This window comes from Pyxicephalus adspersus, chromosome 5 (assembly GCF_032062135.1).
Source record: "Pyxicephalus adspersus chromosome 5, UCB_Pads_2.0, whole genome shotgun sequence".
NCBI lineage: Eukaryota > Metazoa > Chordata > Amphibia > Anura > Pyxicephalidae > Pyxicephalus > Pyxicephalus adspersus.
Window position 1 is genome coordinate 144,541,578 of NC_092862.1, and position 23,045 is coordinate 144,564,622.

A 23,045-nucleotide genomic window follows, 5' to 3' on the forward strand; every position below is an offset into this window, starting at 1 on the left:
TCTGCTCTGCTGGAGGACTCTGCTCCTTCCTCTATAACTCTCCTCTCCTGAAATACTCTGCTGGAGGACTCTGCTCCTTCTTCTATAACTCTCCTCTCCTGAAATACTCTGCTGGAGGACTCTGCTCCTTCTTCTATAACTCTCCTCTCCTGAAATACTCTGCTCTGCTGGAGGACTCTGCTCCTTCTTCTATAACTCTCCTCTCCTGAAATACTCTGCTCTGCTGGAGGACTATGCTCCTTCCTCTATAACTCTCCTCTCCTGAAATACTCTGCTCAGCTGGAGGACTCTGCTCCTTCCTCTATAACTAGCCATGAAAGTAAGCAGAATATTCTAATGGGGGAGAGAAGGGTCAGATGCAAGGGGAATATGGTGAAGTCTCCCCACTGACCACAGCACTGAGTACCAATAGAGAGGCTTACTGCCAATCCATTGGTTTCCCATCATCCTCAGCACCCAGAACATAAAGTGATGGCCCCTGATCAACAAATGAACATCATCCCCCAAATCCCCATTGCTGCCAGTCCCCTCATCTCTTCACAATGACTGGATCTGTATCAGTGACCCCCTGCAGCTCCCTCCAGCCCTCCCTAATACAAAGTGAATCCTTTCACTGCATGTAAGACACCTCAGACACAAGAAGATGTCCAACACAGCAAGCCAATAATCTGCACACTGCCATCCATACACAGAAACATTTATATATTGCAAAAGATTTATATTTATTAGATTATTGTGTTTATTCTGGTGACTTTAGGACAAAATGTTGTCTTCATATCTCTTTAGAATTAGTAATAAATCATAGATAGATATAGATGAAATATATATAATATATCTATATAGATAGATGGATAGATAGATAGATAGATAGAGGGATAGATAGATAGATAGAGGGATAGATAGATAGATAGATAGAACAATAGATAATTATGGGATAGAAAGGTGAATGGATAGATATGAAATAGGTTGATAGGAGATATATAGATAGATTGATAAATTATGATATTGATAGATAATAGATAAAAAGATTTGTAGAAGAATGGAAGGAAGATAAATAGATATTCATAGATAAATATTAGATAGATAACGAATAGATAGAATAAACTGAGACATAATTATGATATATGATATTATAGATGGATGGACGGACAGATAAATGAATATATATATATATTAAATGGACACATGGATGAATAGATATAAAGATAGATTAAAAGATGGTACCTATACAGATAGATGATTGGATTTATGGATACATACAATGGACTGACAGACAGATGGATATATAGATAGATAAATCAGTAGATCTATGGATAGATAAAATATGCAGATAGATGAATAGATATAAAGATAGATAATAAATATATTATATAATAAAATGGACAGATAGATGGGTAGATAGATAATACATATATGGGCAGACAAAGGATATATATCTATATAGAGAAATAAAATGGATAGGTTGGTGCATAAATATATAGATAATATATAGAAAGATAAATGGGTGGATCTGTAAATAAATAAAATGAACAGATAGATACATAGATATATATTAGATAAATTCACAGATAAAAGTATATATAACTATAAAGATAAATGGGTAAATATACAGCTAATATATATAAATAGATAATAGATATATAGACAGATAAAGGACATATATCTATACATATAAATAAAATGGACAGATCGATGCATATTTCGATAGATAATTGATATATAAAAGAATAAATGGGTGGATCTGTAGGTAAATAAAATGAACAGATAGATATATGGGCAGATGCAGGGATATATATCTATACAGATAAAAAAAAAAATGGACATATCAATGGAAAGATATATAGGTAGTGGATATATAGATAGATAAATAGGTGGATCTGTAGATAAATAAAATGAGGAGATGGATAGATATATGGGCAGATAAAAGGGATATATCTCTACAGATGAGTAAAATGGACATATCAATGCAAAGAAATATAGATGATGGATATATAGAAGAATAAATGGGTGGATCTTTTTTCTGTGAATGAAATGAACAGATAGATATATAGATATATAATGGATATATAGAAGAATAAATGGGTGGATGTGTAGATAAATGAATTGAACATATATATATATTTATATATAATGGATAGATAGATAGATAGATAGATAGATAGATAGATAGATAGATAGATAGAGGAATAAATGGGGGGATGTGTAGATAAATGAATTGAACAAATATATATAATGGATATATAGAGAAATAAATGGGTGGATGTGTGGATAAATGAACATATATAATGGATAGATAGAGGAATAAATGGCTGGATGTGCGGATACATGAATATATATAATGGATAGATGGAGGAATAAATGGCTGGATGTGTAGATAAATGAACATATATATATAATGGATGGATAGAGGAATAAATGGCTGGATGTGTAGATAAATGAACATATATGTATATAATGGATGATATATAGAGGAATAAATGGTGGATGTGTAGATAAATGAACATATACATATAATGGATATATAGAGGAATAAATGGTGGATGTGTGGGGCAGCACAATGGGCAGCTGGCTGTATGCATTGAGCAGGCAGATCTCAGTCCCGGCAGGTTGTCCTGACTTTCTATCCACAGGGGTTTCCTCGCTTATTTAAACTCCTTTAAATCTCGCAGCCCCCTTTTTAAAAGCCATTTTCGCAGCGCTTGTGGGCCAACACGCCTTAATGAGTATTAAAACACTATGTAGTGGCAATTAGCTCATTGCTGGCTGGTCTGCCCCGACTGACAGAGCACAGAGCAGTGTCATCACAATTATTCCCCCTTGGCAATCCCCGCTGATTGGGCCCTTAAAGGGAGCCGCTCCAAAGTTTTTTTTTTTTTTTTGTAATATTTGCTCCTCTCCTCTGTGTCTGGGCTCCCAGCAGTCAACACCCTCTTCATTCTTTAAAAGGAGAGCCAAGCTTTTCTACCTGCCACTATCACTGTACATATCTCTCATAGCGCCTCCTTTTACCTTTTTTTGCTAATTTATTTTTTTTGATACATTGTTGCAACGCTTCCCGGCAGAAGAGGAATTTGGAGAACTTGTCTGCTGTATTTTTGTCTTTTTTTATCTTTTGGAGAATGTGTTGCTTTGGATATTTGCTCTTTTTCTGTGGGCTGAGCCAAGTTATGTCAACTTATCCAATTTGGTGGTGAGTCTTTGTTTTCCTGCGGATCTGGCTTATGTGATGTTTTGTAGTTTTTGTGTGTTTTTGTATTCGCTGTGATGAGCGCTGAAGCTGGCATGGGCAGTGTGTACACACAGTAGGCACACAGCTCTGGGGTATCACGTTGCTCTTGGGCTCTTTGATCCGAAGCTGCAACAATTGCTGCTGATTGTATTAGGCAGATAATGATACAAGATTTTTTTTTTGAAACTTCAAGGCTTTTTTCAGGCAGTCAGGTGGGGAACACAGGACTTCACAAAAGTATTTTTTTTTGCTTTAAGGGAAACACAAGAAAGCAGGTAAGACAAGATTAGGCAACTTGGAGTGAGTACTGTAAGCAGAAGCTGCAAGAAATTTGTGTACAGGGAGGCATGCACTGCATTGTATTGAGGAAGTTGTTGTTGCATAAAGCTCAGAGCAGAAAAACAAAAAACAAAAAAAAAAAAACTAAATTATAAACAAACAATAAATAATAATATTTTATTTATTTTTATTATTTTATATTGATATAAAACACACCTTGCAATACATTCTATTCATTTTAAAATGTTCTGCAAAGCTCAAGCTGTCCAAAATTGTGTTCCCTAAATAAATATATATTTTTTTTAAATATCAATCTGATCTTCTATATCTATATAAAGTTCATAAAAACAAAAAATAACTATGTAATAATAAAATAATCTGACAGCAAAGTTTGTGGAGTGCAAGAAAATATATGCATAGAAAATGCTATTTCTTTAAATGTTTTTTATATATATGTGTATGTAAACTATATTCGCATGGTGAAATAATTCTATATTATGGGGGTTGGGATTTTTATGTAAAAAAATTCTAATTATCTGCACAGAATTTTGAATTGAACGCAGTTTCACAGCAATAGAGATTCTAATAGTAATATTTCATTTAATAATGCCCAGATTTTGTGCATGGTGAGGACTCTGATAAATAAAAGTAAAAAGGCTTTGATTTTTGTGTGTAGTTTTTATTTATTTTTTCATATTGTGCTGCAATTTTTGCAATTTATAATGGAGTGACCAGAAATTTTTAGCAATGGAATAATCTGTAGTCGTCACAGCAGAAAGTTTCCAGAACGGATAAGTTGATTTGTTTGTTTGTTTTGTAGATTATATCTGATCTCTGGGTATATCTCGCCCCCAACACACAGACTTGAAATAGAGACCCTCAGTATTTTACTAATGAGATGAGCGGACGTGGTTCATCTGTCATTATTTTAGGAGCAGATCTGAGAATTTTGCCAGAGCTCTGGGATTATTTATTTCCTCAAATAATAGCAGTGATATATTACAAAAACATACAAAATATTATAAATTTGTCGATTTGCCACTTTGGTTGTATATCAGAGGATCTCAAACTACTCACATATATTTTTGTTTATATTCCCTTTGGGTATAGTTTATTGTTTTTGTTTAAAGATTATTCAATGTACATGTAGCATTTTTTTACTATGTCTTGTTTTTGTTTTTACTATGCTTTTTGTTTTTATTTGATCTCTTTTTTATATGAGTTGTGTTTGTGGAAATAGAAAACCCCAGTTTTAGAGAGTTTCAGTTTCCTTGTTCCATTATTAGTGATTGATCTGGATGATGAGTGTTGGTTTGATTTTTGGTTGACCAGGAATAAGCCGCACAGAGATCATGCATTTTATAATTTATTGGTTCATATTTTTCTAAGATACGAAGAGTTTCAGCACACAATCTGAAAATCTGAATGGTTTAGGTTATTATCTACTGACCGCATCTGATTGTTCAGTGAGAAACATTAAAGGCATGTTTAGAGTGTGAGAAAATGTTTTCCCATTGAAATCTTTTCTGCATATTTCTTTCATCCTTTGATAGAATTGTACAGATATCACATAAGGAGTTGTAAATCTGTACAATATACCAACACAATATGAGGATCTGTGTAAACTTTGTTGCTAATAAAACAGCATTCATTCCCTATGTGCTATTTATAAAGCAGTGCATTTGTTTGTTGCATGCAACATGCTTTTCCATGCGGTTTTCACAATCATTTTCAAGCTGCGGTCTTTGGAAGCGATGATACTTTCTGCATTGTGTTTGCAGCCACGTGTGTAAAATTGCATGGGTTTTACATGTGCTGCTGTTTGTCTCTATCTGAGGAAAAATGCATTGAGAAGAAAAACGCTGCAAGTTGTATATTTGAAGAACGCAGTGCTACAAAACACAGAGAACTGAGCGGCATTATTGATAACAAAAATGAATTACAAAGGACTTGTGGTGCTTTAGAAATGGTTTGATAAAAGGGTTTTAGCTTGGCAATTCTAGAGGGTAACTGGGCCCTGGTTATTATAATATATATATTATATGGTTATTATATTATACCTTTAACAATCCAATGTCTTCTATGAATCCTGCACACTGGTGATGGGGGGGGGGGGGGGGGGGGTGCAGTAGTTTATTAAAAGATTGACGCTCCATCGTCTTTGTAATACAGAATACTTTGAATAGCAAAGAACATCATTGCTGGAAATCTAGAAATGAGCATGGGAAAGCTTTTGCCTTTAAAAAAAATAATACATTGAATTCCAGCCTTCCCCTCAGTCTTGCACACTTCACCTTTGCAGCAAGTCAGATACAGCCCTCCTTATATCCTGGCTAAAATGAATCCAGAATCATCTTGAGCTTTCCTTCCCAGTCTGACTGTCCCTGGCCCACACTTTTCAGATTAATATCAATATTGGAACCTCAGCATTATATGTACCGAGGCTTTCTGTATTCAGGAAGCTATGAGGAGCACCCTGCTGGAATCTCCCAGCAGCCATAGTCTTAGACAAGCACAGCCATGACATCACTGCATCTAAATAATATTTGTAATAAGAACACAAGGGTTTTATTTAATATTTTCATTAGCATGTTGATGGAGGGTGCAAGGGTAACTTTAGGATGAATGGTGCAATAATAATAAATATGCATTCCCTGAACATACACTATGCTATCTATTTAGAGAATGTCCAGTGAAAGTTGTATGGTAAGCAAGGGTCCATAAACATTTGTGGATGCCTATGTACTGTGTATAACCAAAAGAATGTGGAATGATGGGGTTTGGGCAATTACAGTGAAATATTGCAGACAATTGTGGTCAGTTTGGTGAAAACCCTTTTCTGTTTCCCCCCATGTCTGTACCCCAGGGGTACAAAGCCAGCTCCATAAAGACATGGGGTCACCAGCTTGGTGCGGAGGAACTCGATTGCCCTGCACACTGCCCTGATCTCAACCCAACTGAACACCTTTGGGATGACTTGGAATGGCGAGCCAGGTCTTCTCATCCACCATCAGCACCTGAACTCACCAATGGGCAGAAATTCTCAGAGACAAAATTTTGCAGGATTCCTTCCCAGAAACATGGAGGATGTTTTAGGGGAGAAACACCATAGTAATGACCATGGAGGAGGAATGGGCAACCCTGTATTAACATCAATGGGATGCCAACAAGGTAATATAGGTATGGTGGTCAGGTGGCACAGACTTTTGGCCATCTGGCTGCACACTTTGGATTCAAAAGACTTTGGCTGTTATAAAATCCAGCCTGGTCCTGCACCATAGAAATGTAAAACCTGATATCAGTCCATGCAGTGTGCAACAACACAGTTCTCAACCATCTGCAATGTGGTTCTAATACCTCCATAAATGTCCCAGAGCTCTGTATATCATCTTCTTCCCAAATACTAAGCGTCTTTATTTTGTGTAGTTCATATCTACCTTCTAATCATGTGGTTGCGTGTTTTTAGGCCCTGGTACAAAGAAAAATTAGCAGTACCCAAAGGTGCCAAAGTGGACCTGTTATCAGATATATTTATCATGTAAAGTGCAGCAAGTAATGTAAATCAGGTCAGATTCTCATGACTTGCTACAAAGTTACAACATATTATTCCTATCAGTGAGGGAAAAGAAACTAGGGGAATTGTTCCTTCTGCCTGCAGCAGACTGATGGCATCCTCTCAGGCGAAGTTACTGACGGGAGGTGAAGGAATGTTTTCTTTCCTAAAAATTATACTGTTGGTGATGATTGGGCATGCCGAGGATGTATTTATTACATACGGAGGTAATTAGATACCTGTAAATGGGTAAAAATAGATTGTATTTGTTCTTTAAAGCCTGAATGGGGTAATATTTTAAACTTTGAAATAAAAGCTGGCAATATTTCCATGCTCAGGCAGTTCCTTTGATAGGGTGACAACTGTTTCCTAATTGTTTTTTTGGAAAGCCAACTGTCCTCCAGTTTGGATATAGCTTTTTTTTAAGCTTGGGCTCCATGATAACTTGTGCAGTGTTCACTAACTAGGACAGTCCATTGGTCAGGTCAGAGGGATTTGTGAACTCCTAGGCTTATTGTAAGATATAATGAAAGCAGATTTCAGGGTTATGGGCAGTAAGGCAGGTGTGTAGAGTCTGTCTCTGCCTGACTGAACACTTTGCCTGAGGAGCTGCAGAGTAATGTGCTGAGAGGAGCCCAGCTATTTCATCAGCTCCGGCAGTTTGTTTGTACAAAAGACACTCAGCGGAGCTCCCCTCCAAATCTCAATAATTATATAAACTCACCTTACAGATCACATCTCCAATGGAGCTTGACAAGGAAAGTACCTTGGGGGATTGGGGGAAGGGGGTCCGGCATAGGGTGCAATTTTAAAAGAGCAAAACACAGCAAGAATACAGCCCTGCAATATAAAGATAGTGTAGAAGGTAACAGGCCACAGTGCCAAATCCAATACTCCTCTAATTACCCCTCCCAGTCCACAGAGAAGAGGCAGAAGGAGCCTTGTGTCAATGTTTGTTTAATGTGGAGTGAAGTGTTATATAAATACAACTCCTATCACTTTCACTGCTGGAGAAAAGTCAATTCTTCTTCATCTCTTTATAAACACATGGCGGCATTGTTACATATCATCAAACATCCTTCTCTTGTCCTCACTACTTCCTTCCTTCTTTCTCTTCCTTCCTTCTTTCCTTCCTTCCTTCCTTCCTTCCTTCCTTCCTTCTTTCTTTCCTTCCTTGCTTCCTTCTCTACCTCCACCTTTCTTTCTTTCTTTCTTTCTTTCTTTCTTTCTTTCTTTCTTTCTTTCTTTCTTTCTTTCTCTCTCTCTCTTTTTCTTTCTTTCTTTCTTTCTTACTTTCTTTCTTTCTTTCTTTCTTTCTTTCTCCCCCTAATATTTTTTCCTTCCCTCCCACTTTTATTTCTTCTATTACATCTTTCTTTCACTCTTTTCTCTCATCTCTTCTTGCTTTATTCCCTCTTTCTACCCTCTCTCACTCCATTCTTTTTGTCCTTCCTTTCTTTTTTCTTCCCTCACTCCCTCCTTCTGTTCTTCCACCTCTCTCACTCTTCTTTCTTTTCTTTCCTTTCCCTTCATTTTCTCTTCTTTCTTTCTTTCTTTCTTTTTCTTTCTTTCTTTCTTTTTTCTCTCTTTCTCTTTTTCTTTCTTTCTTTCTTTCTTTCTTTCTTTCTTTCTCTCTCTCTCTCTCTCTCTTTCTTTCTTTCTTTCTCTCTTTCCTTCTCTCTCTTCCATTCTTTTCCTTCTCCTACGCTCCAGTGTTCGTAGGCTATGCTATAGTGGGCATACAACCAGGGAACACATTAGCTGCATGTTGCAGTCTCAGAATTAGAAAAATGTCACTATAGGGATTTAGGCAGCCAGATGTAAAATCTTATCCACTCAGTAACTCTAACCCTCAGTCTTTTTCCCCTTGTACAGGTATGTACGCAGTGCAGGGCCCTGGCCTAGGTGTGTTGGGCCCTGGGTGTGCATGACAGCTGTATCAGTGAGTTGGTGTGTGCCAGGTGAGGCTGTGACGAGGCATCTCAGGTATGTCTGCGAGAACGAGCTCATTTCAATTAGAAGGCAATAAAATGCAAATGTGCTCTTGATAAGACAGGCAGAAGGAACACCTGGACAGCAATCAATAACAAGCAATGTTTTATTCACAGTTATTATCCAGCTTATAATTACAAGCCGTGGCTGCATTCCTGACAAGGGGGAACATTCCTCCCTTCTTTCACTGCTGAAATATTTACCTGAACACCTCCCTGTAGAGGTCCCTGCCACACCAGCCAACAGCCAGGTACAAATAGAATAAACTTCCATCTATAGATCCAGGAAATGTGCCATAGGGTAAAGAAGACCACTTGTTACTTACTACTTTTTTTATATACTATTTGCTGTCTGATCAGCATTGTTATCTATTATGAATTTTATTCCATAAAAGAGCGGAGGGCATGTTTTGAGAATTGGTCCTTGAATTTCCGGGTCATGAAGGAGCCTGGGGAACTATAGTGCCTCAAAGCATAAAACCACACAAATAGGAGAAGTCCAAATATCTTTATTGTTTCATAGTGTGATAATATAGGACAGATAACATGTTCCGGTGGCCAGTGTACTCCTTCGTCAGGGCTTGAAACTGATATTGGCATGGGGGGTGGAGAGGGGTTGTCCCCGAATATGTTGGCTGTCCAATGTGATCATAAAATGAATGATTAAAGTTACTTGGACTCTTCCATCATTTGGCTTGGCACTCCCTTGGTGGTTTTATTCTTTGATTTGCATTCTGGGTACCCATCAATGCGAACCTCATTGTTTGTGAGCAGCCTCACTAAAGTTTGCTTGACCAATCACAATCAGTATTATTGGAATAATGGAATTTCTCGGCATATCTTAGATACATCTTCTGTGTATTTCTTCATTTCTGATGCAAAGAACACAGATGCAGATGCAACAGAACCAATTCATTTGCAACTAATTTTTTAAAGGGTACATTTATTAAAGGGGTAAAAAAATAATTCCTAGGCAGTGAATTCAGGAAATGCCTTGAGACACGGCCCATGTGGTGTCATAAGCTGATTTAATGACTGTCAAAGAAGTTTGTGCAATTCCTGTTAAGTGACATTAAATACACTCATGTCATTTTGGCCTGCGGGGTTGTCTTCTGCTCAGGAGATTTTTAGACTTTGACGCATGTAATTCTGCACGGAATTGAATTTTTTCTGTTTTTTTTTCAAAATCAGATCTTGTCTCAAACATTACAGCAGCAAACATTTGTGTTTAGGTCAATGGGGGATAGAACACAAAAAAATACCATTGACTTTTTCTGTTTGTTTGCCTCTATTGGTGAGTAACTGGAAGAGGAGAAACAGTTCACAGACTTTGCCACAAAGTCCTTTATCATGAAGTTATGGAAATTGGGATCTGGCTCACATTTGGCTGGCCAGTTCTTTTTAAAGTTGTTTAGTACGGTTGAGGTCAGGACTATGCAGATCATTCCTCCATACCAAACTACACCCACCATGTCTTTATGGAGCTGGCTTTGTGAGGTCAGGTGCAGATGTTGGATGAGACCTTCTCAGAGTTCCAATCCATCCCAACGGTGTTCAGTAGGGTTGAGGTCAAGACTGTATAGATCATTTGTGTTCCTGCCCCTAAACTACTCCCACAAAGTCTTTATGAGGTTGACTTTATGGGGTCAGGTTCAGATATTAGATGAGGCTTTACTCACAATCATAGTTTCAGTTCATCCCAATGGTGTTCAGTAGGGTTGAGGTCAGGGCTCTGTGTAGGACATTTGGGTTCTTCCACCTCAAACTGGAGACAACAAGTCCTTATAGAATTGGCTTTGGAAAACTTGAGGTCCTCCATACCAAACTACTGCTGCCATGTCTTTATGGAGCTGGCTTTGTGAGGTCGAGTGCAGATGTTGGATGAGACCTTCTCACAATCAGAGTTCCAATTCATCCCAATGGTGTTCAGTAGGGTTGAAGTCAGGACTGTGCAGATCATTTGAGTTCCTCCAAACTACCCCAACCATGTCTTTATGAAGTTGATTTTATTGGGTCAGGATGTTGGATGATGCTTTACTCACAAGCAAAGGTTTGCGTTACCCCAAAGATGTCCATTTGGGTTGAGGTCAGAGCTCGCGTTTCCCAAGCCATGTCTTTATGGAGCTAGCTTTATACATAAAGGCACAGTCATGGCGGAACAGAAAAGGGTCTTCTCTGTGACTGCAAAGATACAATCTTCAAATATTAACTCTTACAATTCAATGGTCAATAGTTCTATTAATAATTTACAAAATAGAAGAAATATACAATTCTATAAACTTCTTTTGTCCCGCAAGCTCAATCCCTGGTTGGCATTCTTAATAGACTTGCAGTGTGGTCCCCTGGATGTGTAAATATCTAGATAGTCATTGTGCTCCCCTCCAGGTGACCCCTCTACAAGTGTCACCGAGCTGGCGTCCTCTCCATGTGTGAGTTCATTACTCATTGAGTGTCAGTCGGGGGGGCACATCACCCAGATATGTCATGTCCAGCCTGTCTAATGGAGCCCAATTTATCACCCTGAAATAAAGGCGAATTCAGCAGCTCTGACACCCTCCGTGGGTGGAACGCCTCTGAGAGACAATAGTATTCCCCTCTTATTGTCTCCGAGAATCCGGCGTAGCATTGCCCTGCCAAATCAATACAGACAACAACTATACATACCAAAAAAAAATGCTGGCAGTAGATACATAGATTTAAGAAGAACATTCCAATTGACTGAATGGTAGGGGAGCGTAGGGAGCTGGAATGCTGTGCATTTGGGGCCCTCAGTTTATATTTGCCCAGGGCCCCTTTTTGTTTAAAGCCATCACTATCTTTTGGCCTAAACCCCTTCTGAGTGTGTTGAAACAAACATGCAGCCAGTGAAGTCAGCCGACCTGTGTTCTTGTTCCAGCAACAAGCATTTGCAGAAGAAGATTAGGATGGACAGTCCGGGTGATACTCTCACATGTTTAGGGTTGGGCACGTGACCCGCCATAGGCCAGAGGAGTTATTCTTCCAAGATTTTGGAAAAACTTGGATCATGGAATTAGTGTTCGGGACTTTCTTAGACTTTGTGAACATTGTTAAATGGTTAGTGAATCTACTTCCAGCTGATCATTGCAATGGGGAAATATAAAGTAGGGACCCGGCTCCTGATGCAAGCCCAGTTGCATGCTGCTTTCCAGGAAGTCGGCCTGGCTACAATGCCGCATGTGAGAACTCCTGGCTGTGTCTTTCAGCTACTGATCAATTAGGCAGCTGTCTTACCAGCTCCGCGTTAACCACACACTGTACAGGAAGCCAATAAAGATGGATTGAGGCAATAGTTAAGAGTGCGAGGGGTGGGGTAGGGGGGAGCGTGGGAACCATTGCCACCAATAACCAGGATCATAAAATTTATATTGGAGATTTATAACCCAATGGCAAGGTGTGTCCTTATTGATTATAACGATGAGGGAGATTTTCAAAAACAGTTTACGACCCTGCTTCATCAAGTTGCACTTAAAATGTGCTAAATAGTGCCGAAGGAATGCCAAAATGTCAGTAATAGGACTGATTCTAAAGCCACATTAGCATGCCTAAAGCTACGTGTAAACCTAGTCAACAACAACTCATATAAATGTAACATGTTCATGCAAAAGTCATTTTGATTTTTATTTAAATCTTCAATCCTGAGCAATCCCGCCGTTCTTTTCCTTTTTCTGGTATAGAGTGCAAATGCTCTCTCAAGCTTTCCTCATTTTGCTGCATGGTTGGCACCATCTCACACAGGCTTCCGATGAAAACTACAAGAGACACATTAAGTAGACATGGCCCACTGATGTCATTATTAGGAAACCCTGAGAAATTCTATTGCAGCCATTGCTGGAGTGGCTGCCAAGATGGTTAAAGGAGATCTTTTTTATGATGCACAAAGCACAGTAAATGTCATACATATGCATGCGCAGTAGGGCATGGTAGTCACTACACATTATAATTATTACATAGTATTTATATAGCGCCAACATATTACGCAGGGCGGTACAAAAGTCCATAGTCATGTTGCTAACTGTCCTTTAAAGGCTTACATTTTAATGTCCCTACCTTTATTAGAATTTTGGGGGGAAGCCATTTACCCTAACTGAATGTTTTTGGAATGTGGGAAGAAAATGGAGTACTCAGAGGAAACCCACACAAACACAGGGGGAACATGCAAACTCCATGCAGATACTGTCCTGGTCGCCATTCCAACCTGGGACCCAGCACTGCAAAGGCCAGAGTGCTAACCACTGAGCCACCGTGCTTCACATTTGAACTTATGGCTGCCTGGGGAGCAAAAGCACTGAAAAGGCGCGATACTTCTTTTTCTAACACAGTGTAGGGTGCACTGCAGCACATAATTCACAACATTGGGGTGCCATTCACAATAAATAGCCACATGACATCAATGTGCATAGCATGCCTTACTGCAGAGATCATCTATGTAACATCAGAGAGATAAATTCACACACATACAATAAAATAATAATGGAAACATAATGGATACAATGTATCTCCTGTGCAATAAACCGAGCAGCTGTGATGTCACTGTGATGTCACTGTGATGTCATGTGATGCAGCATAGGAACTAAATGAAATGATTCAAATTAAAAGTATTATGTGTTAAAAGATTAAATATTAGTTTTATGAGAGAGATTTATAGCTTTTAGTTTTATTGCAGAATAGATCTCCCTTAATTATACTTTGATTGCACATTTCTGCCTTTTACGTTTTATAATGATGGAGATTTATGATTGCCTTGGCTGCCTCTACTTTGCTACAAACAAGCAGCTTCGTTGATACAAAAAAGGCTAAGACAATGAGGCTGGTTTACTATTATTGTTAATAAACAGTATTTATATATCGCCAACATTTTACACAGCGCTGTACATTAAATAGGGGTTCTAAATGACAGACAGATACAGACAGTGACACAGGAGGAGGAGAGGGCCCTGACCCGAAGAGCTTACAATTTACTAAATTTCTAAATGACTAAATTTACGAAACAATTTCAGGCCAAGCTAATGGGGTGAAAATGAATCTTGCAAAGAAAACCCAATCACATGCAGGATTTCTTTCCTTGCACATTAGCTGAATGCTGCAGAACTTCTTATCATTTAGTAAGCTAAGTGAAATATCTCTTGCAAGGTCACTCAGCTAAGTGAACAGCCTGAATTCCTTTATTAAATAACACCGCTGGAGAGTTCATTGTGTTCAGCTATCATTGTAGTCACTCTTGGCTGCTGGATTTTTAATAATTGGATCATTTTGGCACAACTGCTGAGCAAAACAACCATTCAGAAACCGAATACAAAAAACCACCGCTGACTTCTGCTCACGATAATGCTATTTTTCTGGCTGCCATGTTATTGTTTTAGCTTAATAAGAATTTTTTTGGCCAACATTTATTTGCTGCACAGAAAATCAAAAAAAGGGTTAAGCAAGCCGAATAATAGTTTAATAAAGACTTTCCAGAGAGTTGCTGCTTTTAAGTTTGTGTGTTTGTACGTGTCAAAGTCAAGTTGTGATAGCGGGAGAGGCGCATCCCCCGTCCCCTCCCCCTGCGTCCCCCGATACCCCTCATTCCCTGATGTGGTGGTTTGTAGTTACTGGCTGGCAGCTCTTCTCAGCAGGAGGCCACTCCCGCTTAAAGCATAATTAGTATATTTAATGAAATTCAGTTTCTTATATGCAAATACCAAGCCATGCATATATGCAAATACTTTCCTGGTAGAAATACCAAGTTCTTCCATTTGTCCTTCTAGAGGACAATAACGCCGTCTGCGCTTTATACTGATTTCTCAAATTCATTTTTTTTACATTAAATATCTATATTTTATTCTGCATTCCAGCACTGAGGATATCAGAGATTGCTGAGTTTTATTTATGGTGAAAGTAGATAAAAACCACAATAATAAATCGCTTATAACTAATATATAATGAAAAGTTGTTTTTAGACCTTTTTATATCTGCCGCTTCCATGTTTAGGAATTTCCTGGTATAGAGAGACTTTTATTTGTGCTCATGCATTGACACCTTATCATACGCACCCTTGGCTAAGCCTACAAGCAGCCATGCCACCATTGTAACATCAGGAATATGGTCCAAGGCAATGATAGAAATAGTCCACAAAGTCACTGGAGAATCTCACCAGCCCTGAGAATGATAAAGAATAAAGAAAATGGTGCAAATGTTTATTATATTGCATCAGAAAGGAGCCTAAAGACAACTTGTTTTAAACTTAATCAATTTATGTTTTGTGTCCCCTCCCCAAGCACTTTTTTTTTTCATTATATAACTTATTTGGGACCGGTGGCTGGGTCTCCTGGTTTCTCTATGCAGTTCAGGCAGATCATGGCTATCGGGTGGAGCCACAAGGGAATGCATCTGGCTTCCAGAGAACATTAAAAGCTTTCTTATAGCATGTTTTAATAAATTCTTGTTCACTCCAAGAAAAGTCGACACAGCCCTTGGGAATGTCCAACTACTGCCCATGGTGGCCCTTTAATTTGTACCTCTGAGGTCAGTTTAGGTGACACCAATGATCTGTAAGGTTGACATTCTTCCCAATGGCCAAGATGAATTCTTCCGACTGACCAACAAGCCAATGCAACATCAGCTGTAGATATATAATTATTATAGAACAGGTTCCCTGAAGACCTAAACGTTTTTTTAAGGGTTCCCCCATGTTAAAAAATTTGAGAAAGGCTGCTTTATGTTGTCAATGGAATGAGTGCGCTGGTGCTGCTGACATCACATCAAAGATGGCGGCACGCAGCAGCTTTTCAGTGCTTTTGGAGGTTTGCACAATGAAGGCTATTACAGCTGCATAAAATACATTTAGCCTGATTTATTAAAGCTCTCCGAGACTGGGGAAGATACAATTTCATCAGTGAAACTGGGTGATACAGCAAACCCAGAATGGATTTCCTCAAAATCCTGGACCAGATCTATTCCAAGTTTGCTGGATTACTCATCTTCACTGATCTCGGAGAGCTTTAATAAATCAGGCGCCATTGAGTACACATCCTATGGGAATAAATGAATGGACTGATGACTCTTTAGGGTTGTAGTGTTGCTCTGGGTGAGACATATAATGGTTACAAAGTATTATGTATATGTCTATATGATGGTTTATGCTTTTGTTTAATACATTCCCTCCCCCCACATAACTTCCCTTTAATGAATTTAAAAGCGGCATTGGGTGCAAACACCATACAATGGGTCTGAATGGATTTTTTTTTCACTAAAGATTATAATAATTTCCTGATGATGATGTCATAGAGTTTGTATAACAATTACTACAATTTGCAGGATCACAGAACCTCTAAATGACTTCACCCGAGGCTGAAAAATGGAGTGAAAACAGCGGAGGATCAAAGCGAAGTATGAGAGCTCTCTTTTAGTAAATCTATATTCTAAGAGCCCTTCTATAGAAACGGCTCAACATCATCGGCTTTGGCACAACTCGGAGCCAAATCTGGGCTTAGCGCTCAGCTTTACGTAATGTGTCCGCGTACAATAACGTAATCCGGGCGATGATCCCCTTCACTTGTGTTCAGTGACAGCTGCAAGTCTTGGGATTTCACCCCGTGGTCCATGGTGAGCTCCTGACTTGAGAGCCTTTCAAATCACAGCTTGCCCCGGCCCCAGGCTAAAGCAAGCCAGTGTCTGAGGCCTGAACTTGTGAGGGCTTCAAGAAGAATTGACGTTCTGACATCCTTTCTTAGGTAAATGTCTATTTTAATGGGCAATAAAAATGTTTTCGGAACAGGAAGGGCAGTAACTCAGCACAACTTTAGCAGAGCAGCATGGAGTCTACGTGAAGTGGCGAGGTCATGAGTTCAGTTCCCACCAAGGACCTCATTGTGTGGAGGTTGTGCACGGCATTTTGTGACCCCCCTCAGCCTTAAAACAGGTTGCCAGGTTAACTTACTAAAGTTCCATATTCACCCGATAATAAACAATCAATTATTGACACATTATTGGTTCATTAAAAAAGCGTCCGACAAGATGATGGTCCACCATAAATCTTGGCAGCAACAAATAATCCATCCTGATGGGTTTCCTCTTGTGATTACTTCAGTTCTGTTGTGTGTATAGATATCAATGAAAATAAATATTTGTGCACAAAGCATTCACTGTTTTAGGGTGCATGATCTTTAAATACTCATATATATACTACGATGAGCTCTGTGAACAATCACATCATTGCCAACATAGCATCATAGGTTGGCACAATGGGGCTGATTTATCAAAACCCTCCAAGACTGAGAGTGATTCACCAAACCTGGAGTTTGATCCAGTATTGAAATAAATTGCAAGAAAATGATTTTAAGAAACCCATTCTAGGTTTGCTGCATCACCCAGGTTCTCCCATACTAATCTATGCTCTCCAGTCTTAGAGAGCTTTAATAAATAATAATAATATTAATTGATAATAGTAATATTATTAATAACAATAAGCAGGAGTATTACATTATTAAATAGGGGTTGCAAATGACACACAGATACAGGCAGTGACACAGGAGGAAACGACTCTGCCCCAAAGAAAAGGAGACTTTGGATGGAAAAATAGAAAACTGTTGCACATACAAGTTCTCTGTTGTGCACAATTGGCTTTGCAGGGGGAATGTAAAGTTTAAAAGATTTCCATGTACACCAAATATCTCATGGATGCACGTGGAAGTGACCATGAATAAATACGCCAGGACTACGCTGTCACTCGAGGACAGGAAGTGTGTTAGGACTAGAGAACATCTCCCCTTCTCCTTATCTCCATATCACAAGGAGTGGAAGGTCTTCTGTAGATCAAGAGGGCCGGGCTGATAACATTGTTTGAGATAAAGCTGCAGAGATTGCAGAGATTTATTGGTTCATATACTTTTTTTGTATTGTCATCAGGTATTTTTTGCATTTATTGACCGGATATAACAAAACTCATTTAGGAAGAAGCAAATATAAGGATTGTATTGTTTGGGTTTTACATACAGCTGATATGAATACATCAATTAATAATATATAAATTATTTCTAAGACAGCTATGTAAAAAGCTACAGCCAATCAGATTAGGTCAATGAAGATCAGGTAAAGTGATTGCAGGTAACACATCGGACAGACTTGGGTATAAATGAGAATTTTAGATTGTAAGCTCGTCTGGGCAGGGTCCTCTCCTCCTGTGTCACTGTCTGTATTTGTCTGTCATTTGCAACCCCTATTTGTTGTACAGCGCTGCCTAATATGTTGGCGCTATATAAATCCTGCTTAATGATATAATATAAATTTTAACCACTTGTAACATGATTTTCTGTTATCAGCTGGAGAAATAATACAAATGTGTGCTGATCCTGGCCCCCTGCTCCCTCCTGGGCTGGACTGGATGCTCCGATCTTCCTAAAGATTTCTAAGGTTTTGTCTTTATAAGGAAGAGATTTGCAGAGAATTGAATTTAGATGTCATTCAGTGTTCAGCTTTGTGTCTTCTTTAAGTCCTATTAGACAATAGGCATATAGCGGAGTTTGTGATGTTGGATTCTGGACCTGCATCCGCTCATCATTTGTAATTGCTGATTGATCGTCTTTCTTCTGTGTATTTTTCTGCTTTTGGTAAAGTGTTTTCCCATCATTCCAATTGATGTTTGGACTAACCTTATTGGGGAGCTAAATTACGTTATGCAGTGGCGGATGCAGCCAACAGTGAGCTGTGCAGAATTAACATTGGGACCCCCCAAGTCCATGACAGGGATCCTGGGGGGGGGGGTTAGTTTAGGAGAGTCCAGGCCCCACTTTGCACCTCCCTGGGTCCACTCCTGACTTTATGATTATTATTACTATTATTACTACACAGTATTTATATAGCGCCAACATATTACACAGCGCTGTACAAAGTCTATAGTCATGTCACTAACTGTCCCACAAAGGGGTTCACAATCTAATGATCTCTTGTGATAATTACCCAGACCACCTTATCACCACCAGGGTACCTGCAGTGATTGCTAGGGGTTCCTTGAGCCTCGGCTGATTGATCTCCCATTGGATGGTGTCTTCAAATCCACTTGGCAGAGCCAGCCGAAAAAGCTGTCTGTATGGATTACATTCTGACCACCCATCTAAAGGGAACATTCTTCCCACCAATATAAGGGGCATTTACTTCTCTGACACCCAATACATTGTTTGTAGCAGAGGTTTCCCCAGACCTGAACATTATTTCAAGGGTTCTTCTTGGGAAAAAAGAATAAGAAAGGGTAGATTGTAAGCTCTTTGGGGCAGGGTCCTCTCCTCCTGTGTCACTGTCTGTCATTTGCATCCCCTATTTAATGTACAGCGCTGTGTAATATGTTGGCGCTATATAAATCTTGTTAATAATAATAATAATAATAATAATAATAATAATGATGCATGTCAATGGAGAAGAAGAGCAGAGAATAGTGCTGTGTGTACAGCGCTCATTTGTTCATCTGCCATCTTTCGATGGACAAATTTTGAACGTGTGTATGTTGCCTAAATCACAAATGTAATCTGGGCAGAGCTGATAAGACCCTTTTGGGATTTTGGCAGTAGAGGTATTGTGTTGCCATATTTTGTTATGAGCTCATTGAATTTCTGGCAGGGTTTATTATACTTTAATCAGCTATCCCTGACCCCCTCCTAACCCTTTAACCTTTGAGTTCAACACCAACTTTTTATCTGTACTTCTTGTACTTCTGTATGTATATATATATATATATATATATATATATATATATAATAATGGCTTTTCATTGCAGAACTGCCCTTGAATACATTGTGCAGAATGCAATGCCGGGCTTTGGATCCATTTCCCAAAGAATTTATTGAAACAAAAATAAATAAAACAAACATAAGAAATAAAATAAACAATGTGATTGATAAAGCAGCGATGGGAACTTTCCCAGGGAAAAGTAAAACATGGGAAACCCCGAGATGACATAGTGGCGGTTTGTCACGCTCATGGAATATCATCCCAGAAACACATGTGCCTTAAAGACGCAGGAACATCAATCAGTTTTCCTGAATCAAACACCTTGAAGAATGTTTATAGAGCCGTCACAAAACACAGCGCACCTTGGTAACAGTAGCAGAGAGGCTCGGTGGTGGTGGCGGAGTTCATCATTCGTGCTCCAAAAAAAAAAGTCTTCAGGCGCATAGATAAAGGCATTAACTAGAATAACAATCGGATTAAAAATTCTTTATGGGAGGCTTTTCGTGTTTTCACAGCTCAGCCCACTTCTGAAAGGATGTGACTTGAACAAACACACGTTAAGTGATGAGTAAATCTCAAACAGTCGCTTCTGTTTGAGAATAAAAACAGTTTTTAGTGAATGGGTCCCGGATCCCGCAGAGACTTACCTGCCAAGGTGGGTTCGTGTTGCAACGACATCCAACAGCTTTTGGAATCACTTTTTTTGGGTGTTAGACTGGTGTCATGCAAATGGTTTTTGTGACTTCATAGTTGGCATTTTAGGGTCTTCTTATAAATGCTTTCACTATAGATTCACCCAATGGTTTCCCTTTTATGGATTCTATTGGAAAATGTGTAAATTAGCTTTTACTCGTCCTTTATACAATTTTCTTATTGAGTCAAATGTGTAACTTTTAAGTGGGTGAATTTTGGGTGATAACGATTTTAAATAGACCCTTATTATTACACAGTATTTTTTTAGCACTGACATATTACACAGCGCTGTACAAAATCCATAGTCATGTGACTAGCTGTCCCTCAAAAAAGCTCACAATCTAATGTCCTTACCATAGTCATTTGCATTAATACAATCTAAGGTCAATTATAGGGAGAAGCCAATTCACCTAACTGAATGTTTTTGGAATGTGGGAGGAAGCCGGAGTACCCAGAGAAAGCCCACACAAACACAGGGAAAGCATGCAAACTCCATGCAGATAGTGTCCTGCCTGAGATTCCAACCTGGGACTCAGTGCTCCAAAGAGTGCTAACCACTGAGCCACCGTGCTGCCCACAACAGACACCTATGTGTTCAGGATCAGTTTTACAAAGGAAAGCCTGCAAATGATATTTACACTTTGGGTATGAGAGGTTCCAGACTTCCCACAATCCATCTCTTCCCATTTGGCGCCATCTTATTATTCTCTTCCTCAGGGTCCGTCATCTTCTTCGGATTTTTACAGTTATCCTGGCACTCAACTTGGCACAGTCACCTAAAAAAATCAGCAGATTTAGAAAGTTCCTACTTGTATAAATAGTAAATAGCAATGGCTGCAATACAAAACATGTGCAGACATTTATAGAGTACGGCAATGTGCTTTATATCTGAATTCTTTGCTGCAGTGACTTTGGCTCTGGTTGGTGCAGCACAAAAGAAGCCTCATAGAGCACCTTGCTACCCACTCTTTGTTCTGTAGACCTTTTAGTTTTTAAAGATTAATTACTCTGAACCTCAGAGAACTCCCACTATTGTCTAATCTACAAATTGCTATGCTTGATATAATACCAAGGTTGTATGAATAATGTGCACCTACATGGATAACACATTCACCTAACCGTTGCCCCGTACAGATCCAGGAAGGTTTTGGTAAGCTCCAAGCTCTAACCTATTGCCTATACAAGGTTGGATATTAAGCAAACCGACAGCAGAGTGGGGCAAATATAAGAAGTCGTTGCTGTTACTTAGGATGTGTGAATGTTTTTATATGCTGAGTTGGAAAATCTTTATTTTAATCCCATTGGACTCACCCCCTTGGGATTGTTTGTTCAGCCATGCTGTTGCTCACTGCTTGTCCTTATCACCATTCTGTGTGAGAGGAGCCGTTACCCCCACCCGGGATACCAATATCTCCCATCTCCTGAAGAAGCCGATACAAATCTGCGAAACGCGTAGAAACTTGGAAAACTCTGGTTATGGGTATCCATGAGGGAGATCATCATTGTATTGTCAATGTTCTCAAATTCTTTTTAAGCAGTTTGATGTTTTAATGATATTTAATGAATTAAGTTGTTTGTTTCATACAATCATCCCACTGCTTGGTTATTCGCCTTTTTGTAAATTTGTATATGGAAGGGATGCGGCCATGTGAACAGAACTTACCAGATGATGACTTTTTCTGTTTAACTATCGCCTATTCATGACCTGAAGACTTTCTCCAGCCGCCACGGTACTGTGTGGATACCGGAATGCCAATTGTAAGGTATCAAGGTCAGCCATCTATATAAACTACTTGGTATATTAATTCAGTCTTGGTGGCCATGTCAAGGTACCCCCCAAAGAAACACTGCACCCCACCGCACCCCAAAGCAGATGACAGCTTCTCCTTGAATTTGTATTTGACATTTTAATTGGCATGCAAAGATTGGTATTCATAAAGTAATTGTGTGTACTGCTCCTAATGGACCTGCACAGTGGTCTTTTTAAAGGAAGTTCACACATTGCCGAGAGTTCCACTTTATACTTTGTATTTCTGAAAAAAAGAAATATATCTGTTAAAAGTGCATTTAGCATTTTCTTACTTTTTCTTTCCTTGCTTGAATTCCACATTGGAGTTGAACTAATGCGAGTAGACTTTGCGGCAGAGGGTAAGTGCGCCTCATTAAATCGGCACCCCTGGATTCGTCTGCAGCTTTTTAGAAGGCGCATTATGCATTTAGGTCAAAGCGTTCTGCAGGGCGGCTCCTACAGCGACGGATTCCACTTCCACACGAGCCGCAATCCTCAGAGGACGCTAATCACTGCCATCTGCATTGCCATACCATCATTAGGATGTGCTGATTGGTACGGTAATGAAGTGATGGCAGAGCGAGGAAGGAATCCTATTAATAAGATCACCTGATGGAGCCATTCTATATGTTCAGGGAAACTATTCATCAGGATGGCCAAAGGGAGAGCGCTTCTTTTTACTTGGTGCTCTTACATGTGTTATCTTTTTACTGGGTACCTTTAAATTTGTTACTTTTATCATAAATCAGCAAAGTTTTCTATTGGTGGTGTTTTATTTCTCTCTTTATA

At 39.1% G+C, this 23,045-nt stretch overlaps 1 protein-coding gene across 1 annotated transcript in view; it reads left to right on the forward strand.

The window, feature by feature from the left end:
* Positions 1-2,964: 2,964 nt before the first annotated feature.
* Positions 2,965-23,045, forward strand: part of WNT3A (Wnt family member 3A) — a 50,960-nt gene continuing 30,879 nt past the window's right edge. Inside the window, exon 1 of the mRNA XM_072413018.1 lies at positions 2,965-3,190. Coding sequence (XP_072269119.1) covers positions 3,120-3,190 — 71 coding nt within the window. The 5' untranslated portion in view covers positions 2,965-3,119. The remainder of the gene's footprint in view (positions 3,191-23,045) is intronic.